Source organism: Poromitra crassiceps (genome assembly GCF_964638095.1).
Source record: "Poromitra crassiceps genome assembly, chromosome: 19".
Taxonomy (NCBI): Eukaryota; Metazoa; Chordata; class Actinopteri; order Beryciformes; family Melamphaidae; genus Poromitra; species Poromitra crassiceps.
Window position 1 is genome coordinate 15652934 of NC_139646.1, and position 10962 is coordinate 15663895.

The window sequence follows — 10962 nt, forward strand, 5'->3', positions numbered from 1 at the left end:
GATTAGGAAATTATTGTATCTTTATTTAAATATGTGCTTTGATTTTAAAAACAAATAGCTCAATTTGTAACTTGAGTTACTTGACAAAGTAACTGGTATAATATTACTGAAATCCTATAAGTAATAAGTTATATTACTGAGTTACTGCTAAAGGTAATATATTACATGTATGTAATATGTTACTTTTGTAATGAGTTACCAACAACACTGGTGTTGACCTTATACAGCCTTTCACTGACTGATGTGAGAGGCGTTTCTGCAGGGCGGGTTGTTTATTTCATCTACCAATCACTACCTGCAGTCTATGCGGAAGTGCGTGCTGCCCAGTGCCCAAGCAGCCCATATTCTTGAATCTGGAGGATCTGGAGACTGGGCGTTTGGACTCCATCCAACACACCGAGGCTTTGCTATTATTGAAACATTTTGCTACTTTGTCCGCTGAGTCCCTTCACAGACGTACTAAATCCACAACAACAACGGGCGGCAGGATGAATGCAGCCTTTTTGATGGTCGCAGTGCCTAAAGGCTGCGTGCAAACTATGAGACACCCGCGACTTCTGCACGCTGCAGCTTCCTCTTGGATGGTAAGCACAAATATTCGCGAGGAGTTAGTTATGTGTTAAAATAATAGCCTATACTGAATATAGGCTATATACATGCTATTATTTCAACACACTTGCGACTAAAAGTCTCTTAGCGTTTAACACAAGGTCATCTTAGGACAAGGCCACTCTACGTCCGGACTCAGCAGGGGTTGTTGTAGGCATAAGGAAAACAAAATTAAACAATATTAAATGTTGAAAAGAGTCACAGATAGGCCAGGGGGCTAGAAAAAACGATAGTGTAATTAGTAGCTACGTAGTATTAGAACATTAACAGCTGTTCCAGAGTCAGTGAGGTTGGATAAAATCAGTGGTGTAGTCTAGTTTATTGTAGCAGGTTACAGTATACTGTCAATTTCAGCTTGGAGTGAGATTGAGATTTTCGTTTTCCCCGCACGCGGTGGGGGGTGCTTCCCAGGCAAATTGATGAATGGTTATTATTTAATTATTTCATTTACATGAAGTTACCACAATTAGAGAATGTAGAATGACTGTTTTGATCATAGTTTGATGACTCTCTACGTACAATACAGTCAAGGAACTCTGGACAAAATCACATTTAGAAATATTCTCATATTTGGGTTCAAGGGGGTCTGTTGCCCTGATGTCTACTAATTTAGGGGTCCTTGATGTGAAAAAGGGTGATAATCACTGGCCTAGACCTAGATCTCTCTCCTCCCTCCCTGTCACTCTGTCTCTCTTTAACGCTAAATAATGACATACAGGTGTAGGATAGGCCTAAAACTGTCACACACAAACACTAGTGTTATGTATCTTTGCCCAATTTTAAGTGGGTATATACTCTAATCCTGGAGCTTTCCTAGTAGTGGGTATACTGCGTATACCTGCGTATCACATACTACACCACTGGATAAAATGTACAGTTAAAATAGGAGTATTACATATTAACGTTACAGTAATATAAAGTGTGGGACTGTTGATGGATATGTAGGCTACTATGCAGGGATGCACACTAGTCACCTTATATTTCAACCCCAAGCAGGACATTTCTGAGTGGTTTTGTGTCTGCCCTGGTATCTGTCACCTTTTCACTATCCATGAGTTTGCATCCCTGTCATTATGTATGTACAATAAGAGATTCAAAGATTCACATATATTTTTTCACAAGAGGCTGGAGGGATGTCCTTTGATCATCGTGTGATTAATGTGCTCATGCCTGGGGGTGAAAACTGTTTGTGAGGCTGTTAGCCTGGATGCTTAAACGAAGAACAGTCCATAGCCTGCGTGGCTATTATTGAATTGATTGCATTGCAGGTTTGACACTGTATTTCACATCGAGGATAACTAGTACTGTCTATTTCCCATTCTTTCTATTCAAAGCAAACCTGACACACCCCTCATTCACCTTTGGCACTGATGCGTGTCTTGGTGCCACCCTATTGTTATCAGGAATTACAGAGAGTAAGGCAAGTCAAGACACATTTATTTGTATAACACATTTCCTACACAAAGGCAATTCAAAGTGCTTTACATAAAATAGAAACGAGCATACAGGGAAAAGATGACATAGTGAAAAAGATAAGGTTCGTCATGTAAAAGAACAAGCAAAATGCATTACATTAAAATAATCCAAACAAGTAAAATAGAGAGATATTGTACCCTCTTAAAGGAAACAGAATCATGGAGAAGAATAGTACTTCTTGGTATTTCCAGTTGCACTTTTGTGAGTGAATCCATATGCGTCCACCCCCCCCCAAATATAATCATTCCTATCCACCTTATGCAGAAGAGACCATCTGGCTTGAGAGACTAACAGGAAGTGTAAATACAATCGAAAGTTCAGATTGTATTTACACTTCATGTGATTCATAAAGCTAGTCTGACTCATAACGTGAGTCAAACTAGGTTTGACCAGGTGAGTCAGACTAGTTTGAGCAGGTAAAACAACTGGCGTTTTGAACAGGAAGTTGTGATACAATGGGTCAAGTGGGCGGGGCTGCATAAGGTGAATAAAGAAACAGTATGAAAAAAACAAAAGTCATGTGGCATTTCATGTCTGACTGTTGTTGTTGTTGTTGTTGTTGTTGCTGCTGCTGCTGCCTGTTTTATCCTCTTTTATGTTCTATTTGTGCTAGAATTCTTTTTTTCAACTATTTGGCTTCTTTCTTCTTAGTGTCTGTTGAAAGTGCATTGTAATACTACTACTGCATCACACAATCTTCTGTGGCTTGAAGGCCCACATCACCCTGTGTCTTTTCAGCAGGTGCAGCGCTGGCCGCAGTCCACACAGCCTGTTGTTGCTGCCCGGATGCCCAACAGGGTGAAGGTGACTGCTGGGAAACGCTATGCCTGGTGTGCCTGTGGACACAGCAAAAAACAGGTTAGTGTGCACAAGAGGTGTATGGCTCCCCCAGGGTGCACAAGAGGTGTATGGCTCCCCCAGGGTTCACAAGAGGTGTATGGCTCCCCCAGGGTTCACAAGAGGTGTATGGCTCGCTCACCCGGGGTTCCAACTTTCTCCATATCAAGGACCCTCATTTAGTCCACTTTACAAACCCCCATGTGATGAGATTTTGTCTCACACCCAAATCTGGGAATACTTGTATTGTTAGATATCATTTTTGTCCGCAGAGTACCATCACTGTTATCTATATTGAAGGTAGAAAGATAACAGTGAAAAGCCCAGGGCATATCATAACAGTCGTAAAAGAAATAACAGTGACGGTTAACACTTCATCAATTTGTTTGGACCCCCTGGTGGTCTCCGAACCCCACACTGAGTCATGGTCAGTTAACTACTATATGTCTAGTTTACATTTCTTCCAAACCTTTTGCAATGCATTCTGTATCTAAATAGATGTTTTAACATTTATCGTCATTTTTAAGATACAATACAAAGTTTAGCTGATGAAACCTAGCTTGAAATTAGACAATGAAATAAAAAATAATATGGATTAGGGTTGTCAAAAGTATCCATAGTATCGATAAATAAGTATCAATAATAACAAAATTAAATGGAGACAAATACAATACTTATTTGCAACAGTATGGACACTAGCAGTGCTTTCTCTTAATGAAATTTCAAACATACTACAGATTGTCATGCCAAGGTGTGATTATCTTCACACCTTGGCTTTCCCAATTGGGAATCTTAGTGTCTGGTGGGTGGAGGTGGACAATGTTTTGTATCTATCACTTCCTGTATACTGAGAAGATTTCCCGCCAGACCAAACCCAGAAATTAATTTGGCTAAATAGAGCAAATCTACAGGGTCTCAGTCGGTGAGGATAGGATGCTCTTCATATCACATGGCCCCCATTCCCATCGATGGAGCTGAAGTGAAGAGAGTATCCTGCTTCAAGTTCCTCTGTGTGTTCATCATTGATGTCCAATCCTGAGCCAGGCAATCGGTCGCGGTGGTCAAAACTGTGGTCAAAACTCCCCTATACTTCCTAAGGAGACCCAAGAAGTTTGAAATGTGTTCAAAAATCTCACTAATTTCTACAGGTGCACCATTGAGAGCATTCTCGCTGGCTGCATTACTACCTGGTACGGCAGCTGCTCCACTGTAAGGCAATAGATCAGTGATTCTCAAACTTTTTCACTTGAAGGACCCCTAAACTGACAGAAATTAAACCACAGACCCCATTTGATATGATTTTGTCCCAGGGTCCCTTATCTGATAAGACTTTTGCTTTTTTTTGTTTTATTACAGAAAGTTTATGAAACCCATGACCAAAATAGTGATACGTTCTGTCATTGTGTTACTTATAGATGGTATTATAGTGAAAATAAATTACCAGCTTTTTTGCCGGGGACCGGCCTAGAACCCCCTCGAGGACCCCTGGGGGGTGATGTAATGACGTGGCTCTCTAGTCAGCTCTAGCCGGTGGAAAAGCAAACCAGTTCTTTAGAAGGTTCACAGTTGAACCACCTGAGAACATGGCTAATACGTAGTTGGTGCTTGCCTTGTCCTAAGAATTTCACTGTTCAGAGTTCACTTTTGACTTTGACATTCCCTGTAGCAGCCCCACATGGTGATCAAGCTGATAAGATGGGCGTGTTTTTACATAACATTTCTGCAGCTTTAAAATTGAAAATGTAATGTTTAATTTTTTCCTTTGCCTGTGCGGTGTCATTAACAAAACTATATACAATATACTATATTATATAATATACTCTGTGTGTGTGTGTGTGTGTGTGTGTGTGTGTGTGTGTGTGTGTGTGTGTGTGTGTGTGTGTGTGTGTGTGCGTGCGTGCGTGCGCGTGCGTGCGTGCGTGTGCGCGTGTGTTGGCTGAAAAGTTCATGTGTGCATGTGTGTTTGTGTGTGTACAAGTGTGTGATAACTATTCTTGTAATATGAGTCCAGAGCCTGGTGGTGATGCATGAATAGCTGCAAGATAAACTTTTTTGGGAGCTGCTGGAATGTTTGGATGTTTACGTCCCTCAGGGTAAATCCTTCCTGGTTTGTTCCCCTGACGTAGCAAGTTTAAGGCAGACAAAGGGAAATATGCAAGGGATGGAATAAAATTGTATACAATCTGAAGCAGTCCTGGGGCTAAAAAGTAGTTCAAAAGAATCCATCTGCTTTAACTGTAGAAAGGGTTTCACATTTCATATCAGGATAATTCAAATAATGTCAACTTTCTGGCGGTGACTGACTGATGGCATTGTATGTGTTTTTGAAAAAAGATAAATGTGTTGATTCTGAAGATGATCTTAACATGTGTGTGTTCACGCTATTTCTCCCTGTCAGCCTTTCTGTGATGGAGCTCACAAGATAGCAGCACCCAGCATCTCCCCTCTGCGCTTCACCCCTGACAGAGACAGGACGGTCATGCTGTGCGCCTGCAAACAGACCGGCAACGGTCCTTACTGTGATGGCACACACTTTAAAGTCATCTTCAGAGATTTAGTGACGTCAGTCAAGAAGATGTTTAAATGACATCAACAATTGAAGACACCAAGCGAAGACTGAGAAGAAGTAGTGAAACTGACCCAAAAAAAAAAGACTTAAGGATTATCGCTAATGGTATTACTTTAAATGCAATTGCACTATAAGCAAAACATAGTACCAAACAGCTCTTTGGCTTATAATTGTCTGTCTGTCTGTGCATATAATGTATGTCTGGGTATGTTTTTTGTTTTTGTTTTGTTTTTACTTATGGCCAAAATCAAATTGCCTTTGTGGATTACGGCAATAAAGTTAGAATTGAATTTAATCTGATCCTGACAAATGTATTGTTGGTACAGTCAGTGTGTCATTTAACAGTATTCATGGGCATCACTTTTGTTGGTATGACATAAAAATCATAGTTATTACCTTTGACATTTAAAACACAAACTAATTACTGCAGCTTTTCTTTGTTGGGCAGATGTGACGGTGTAATGATGATGTCCTATCCTACATTGTTTTTTATCCCCCTCTTACTTGATGAGCTTATTCAAACTTGTTGATTATTCTGCGTAAATAACTTTAAGAATAAATATTTTTGTAGCCCAAGTTCTCATACAATGCTATAAAAAAACAAATGTGTATTGTGTGTGAGACATATACAGAAACCTGGAAGTTACACTCCAGCCACAAATTTAGACACGCCACATTTTTCTTTATTTACTATTTTCACAGTGTAGAATAATGTCTAAGACATCTATAATCTGTTAAAATGTATGCTATAAAGTGTGAAATAAAGTTTATTTAATTTTTTTTCCCAAGTGGTCACGTCGTGAACATGCGCAGTTGAGCCACCAAGGTTTACACGTGACTCTTCCGGAAGTGATCTGTTCTTTGACGCGTGATTTCTAACCCCACATAGGATAAGCAATAACCACGCCCTGTGGCGCCGGGATTGGCCAGAAGCATTGAAGCTTGGGACTAAAGCACCTGGGTTTTTTCATCTTTTAAAATAAAGATGTTTAAAAAACTATTGCTTGTTACATTTTCAGTGCTGTACCTTTTCTCTGGGTAAGAATTGAGCTTGAAATTAACGATATGATACATTATATTATATGAGCTATGAACGTGAACACAACACTGTTTATATTATTGCATGTTTTTGTAGATTGTGTACATTGTGTAGATTACAATTATTATGCTCTCGAAATCGCTGTCCGTTCTCAAGAGCTATTCAGTTGGTTCATGAAATCGCTGGGCTGCGTGCCCTCCAGTGTTTGTGGTGTGGGAGATTCCAGCTGTCAAAAGAAGAAGACAACGCTCCTGGCCAATCCCGGCGCCACAGGGCGTGGTTATTGCTTATCCTATGTGGGGTTAGAAATCACGCTTCTTTGACGTAAAACACCGAAACCCAACACCTACATAACACATGCATAGAACAACAACAGCCACCTTCATAGGCTGTGCATCAACGTTATATAACTATCTGTAAGTTGCTGCGTTAATAGCTTTGTTTACGTCACGTCGTGTTGTGTCTCCTCGCAGCAGGTCGTGCAGCACGTGTATGGAAACATGAACACTGTAACTAAGTTAGACCACACATTGATTAGTGTAACTTTGAGACATCCTTGGATAACATCTAACGTTATGGCAGCTTCAAAGGTAAGCATATTCTTTTTTTTACATATTTAATGACAGTAGAAATTACATAGAAACAAGGAGTCTGTTGCTACACTGACTTTCTCCCACTGAGCAACTATAAGTTTAAAAGTCATCAAGTAGGGGTTCAAAACAGCTTAGCGTTATAGACATGTGCGTCTCACTAGACAATGTATTCTGAGATATATGACAAAACAAAGCTTTTTCTTGTACATAGATTTGCCTGGTGCATATTTTAGATATTTACAGCTAGTATTGTTTAATACTGTGTAGGCTATTGGGCTGATCTTAGGTTATATGAGTTAAAGCGTAGATTAACATCAGTTTGTCATTAGGCATGGTGTATTATATTGCTTAGTCTCCAGTGTTTGCTGACGCCTGCAATACTTATCGTCTCTATTGAATTGATGTGCAGGTCCACTACTCCTCTCTTCCCCCTGAGCCTGTCATTCCCTGCAAGAAGCCTTTCAAAGTGGAGCTTGTTGCTGGGAAGCGTTACTCCTGGTGCACCTGTGGACACAGCAAGAAACAGGTAGTGTCACACTGGAAATAGAAATACTGACCTCTACTGGAGAGGTGTGACCAAGTCAACTTTGCTCCAGTCCCAAGTCAGTGTCTCACAGTCACAGCTTATGGACAAGTGTCAAGTCAAGTCCCAAGTCTAAATGTAGAATGTCAAAACAACTCAAGCGTCCAGAATCAATTGAATATGTTAAAGAAAACTGAAATATCCATGACTCATCTTAATGGGATAATAACTTGGTAGAGCATCATGAGTTTGATTTCTATCATCAGTTCAGTTCAATCATGAGAGACTAGTAAGAAGGTTCAAATAAACTGTAATGATACAATGAACAAATTATGTTTGGCGATGTGAGAGGAGGCCATCAGCGATGTATAGGATATAGAATCCCGCCATAATTCTTCAGGAGTCATGACGTTGGTGGTGGCAGGAGAGGAGGCGGGGCGAAACAACTGCTTCAACGGCGATCACAGTAACTGTGTGGCGACAACACAAGTGAGGCGTAACAGCAAAGTATACACTCAACTGCGTAGGTGATTGGCTCAGCGGGAAAGGAATGGCTTGAGCTGATTGGTTATTGCCATTGAGGGAAAGCGTGGGTGACTGAATGGACAGGAGACTTATGAATGAAACAATGTATGGGGTGATGCAGAGGCAGCCTTCATGATTGAAATTAGTCTAATTCACATTAATTCACTCTCATTCTAATTAGTCTAGTTCACACCATACGCCAAAGCAACGCTCAACCTACGCACAAGTTTCATTTCGGCGTCCTTGTTAACAGGTGAAGCCATTCACACTAGCCGCGCGCGTGCCTTGTGCACCGAGCAAGGTGCTGAGGAAAAGAGAGGGCTTCTGGTGTGACCGGTGAGCACAACTTCAGGGCTAATGTACACCGCCTCCAGAACAGATGCGGTGCGGCTGTGAACAGGACCACACTCATGTAATCTGTCAGACGTATGCAGGATCGGCAAAAAATAGAACGGGTGGGGTAATTTTTACGTACCACATGTATCGCCCATCCATCCGTTTTGCCGGATCCGCAACGCAGCCGTAACGTATCTGGTGTACATTGCCTGTCAGTTCTGCTTATGTTAAGAGCCAGGTGTGAACAAAGGAAGACTTCATACTATCATCATCTATATAAAATTGAGTATGTGGGTGATATTTATATGTTTGTATGTTTTAATTCTTTGTCCGGCCACAGCTACGCTGTTTCAAGTGCGATTGGGCTGAAACTTTTCACGGGGTGTAAAGGGCACCAGTGTGGGTGACCCGACTAGCCCCACGAGCTATGGGCGAAGTTCCATACAAATTCAGCCATTGCGCAGCATCTCAAGTTCAGCCATTAATCTGCACAGCCATCGCAAATTCAGCCATTATTAATCGGCCCAATACCTCATTTAAAAAATCGGGCTCCGTTAGGTCACCCGCAGGGCTGCTCTTTACACTTCCTGAACGATTCAGCGCAATCGCATGTAAAATGGCATAGCTGTGGCCGAACCCAATTTCTGCTCACTCACACACAGAGACTTTGTGTCCTTATAGGATGATAGGATAGATAGATGATAGGATTATTATATTATTTAAATTCAGTTGTGTGGTGGAACAAATCTCATCACTTTCATTCAAGATAATTTGTTAAGACGTGAGAAACCTCTTCAAGTCATAAAAGTCAAGTCAAAGTATTCTCTTCATGCATCAAGTCTCAAACAGTTAACTCCCACACGCACACGCGCACACATACGCGCGCACACACACACACACACACACACCTCTGATAACATACACACTTTTCTATCTTCAAAAGCATATTTATTCTCTGATCACATCGGTCTTTTGTCTTGCAGCCTTTCTGTGATGGATCGCACAAGACCAAAGCCCCGGGTGTGCTCCCGCTGCGCTTTGTCCTGGAGGAAGACGCCACGGTTTGGCTGTGCGGTTGCAAGTACACCAGCAACCCACCGTACTGTGACGGCACACACAAGCAGGACTTCATCTTGTCTGCACCGCTGCACCAACACACCGACTCTTGAATTAGGAGGATTAGTGGCAGACGTTTTGGTCTAGCTTGGAGATGACCACGGTCCTGATCCGAGAGAACCATCTGGAGAAGAAGCTGTAGAGGCAAACGGGTGTTTGGACTTCAGCTGAGGATTCATTGTAAGATTCTTGAACCAGATACGCTGTTAAGTTGCCATCATAGACACATGTTTAGGATCAATGTACTCCAAGAAAGCAGCAGTGTGACAATGAGACCTTCGATATCAAGCGTTGAAGTCTTGTTTTGAGAAAGTGTCATTTTGTCAGAAGAGGTAAAGAGAGTGGAGATGATATTTGACCGTAGAGCCGGTACCAACCGTCTTCTATGATCTCTTTGGAATTCAGAATTGGAGAATGTCACATCATAATACAAGCCAAAATGCTGCGGTTTAGTGTTTCCTTGCTTATTTCGCCTCTGTTCTCTCTGTTCTGTTTATTTGTTTGTCTTTATGTGTCATTATTGTAAAGCGTCCTTGGGTTTCTTGAAAGGCGCTATAAAAATCCAAGGCATTTATTATTATTATTTCTAACCAAACGTACTCAATACAACATGGAGAGCATTTAAGTCACTTTGTATTAGGCACACACCTAATACAAAGTGAGTTTGGTGATAAGGCAACACCAAACTGCTGGACTTCAACATAGGGTTCAATCTGGGTGTCATCTGCCATAGAAATAGATGGCACTCCTATCTTGCGCAGATTCAGAACATTGGGTAGGAATGAGTAGCCTATGTTATGTTTGCTCTCATATCCCATTATGATATCACAGACATGAAGCATGCACATGAAAGCTGAAAGCAGCCATTTGTTCTATTACTATACTTTGTGGTTTGCTTGGACAGATGTGAGGCTAATTATAATAACTACTAAAATTACTGCACTGAGTACTTACTTGCACAACATGAGCTTTCTCAATCATCGTGTAATGTAGGTTTGTGTTTTCATTTAATTTATTTCATATACTGAATGTACAAACCATTTGTAGAACGCACAAGACATTTTCACCTTGCCTGTTCTTAGAGAATTATGCCATGAATGCTCTGTGAGAAAATGACTATCCATAAGGGGTTGTTTTTGTTGTATACTGTACCATGAATTATTAGTCTTTAATCAGAGGAACTTCATCTGTATCAGAAATGCCTGATCCATTTCTCTGTTAAAGCCATTTCATGTTTTCACATTACTCGAGTGAAACTTTGTAATGGCTTTGTGGCCTGGGGGCCAGAACAGGCCCGCCAGTTGGTCCAATCCGGCCCACAGGATGACTTTGCAAAGTG

General features: G+C 41.1%; 2 protein-coding genes across 3 annotated transcripts; both read left to right on the plus strand.

The window, feature by feature from the left end:
- The first annotated feature begins 339 nt into the window (after window positions 1-339).
- On the plus strand, window positions 340-6273 carry LOC310793600 (CDGSH iron-sulfur domain-containing protein 3, mitochondrial-like). Of its 2 annotated transcripts, none has more exons than XM_083655430.1 (3): window positions 340-584; window positions 2824-2943; window positions 5321-6273. In XM_083655430.1, the coding sequence occupies exons 1-3, from the start codon at window positions 489-491 to the stop codon at window positions 5507-5509; spliced, it is 405 nt and encodes a 134-aa protein (XP_083511556.1). In that variant the 5' UTR covers window positions 340-488; the 3' UTR covers window positions 5510-6273. The 2 variants fall into 2 exon arrangements, with proteins under 2 accessions (XP_083511556.1, XP_083511557.1); XM_083655431.1 differs by having other exon boundaries at window positions 2827-2943.
- Window positions 6274-6997: 724 nt separating this feature from the next.
- On the plus strand, window positions 6998-10404 carry LOC310793635 (uncharacterized protein). The gene is made up of 3 exons (XM_083655475.1): window positions 6998-7120; window positions 7533-7649; window positions 9491-10404. Exons 1-3 carry the CDS (start codon window positions 7031-7033, stop codon window positions 9674-9676), a joined length of 393 nt encoding a protein of 130 aa, XP_083511601.1. The 5' UTR covers window positions 6998-7030; the 3' UTR covers window positions 9677-10404.
- The last annotated feature ends 558 nt before the right edge of the window (window positions 10405-10962 follow it).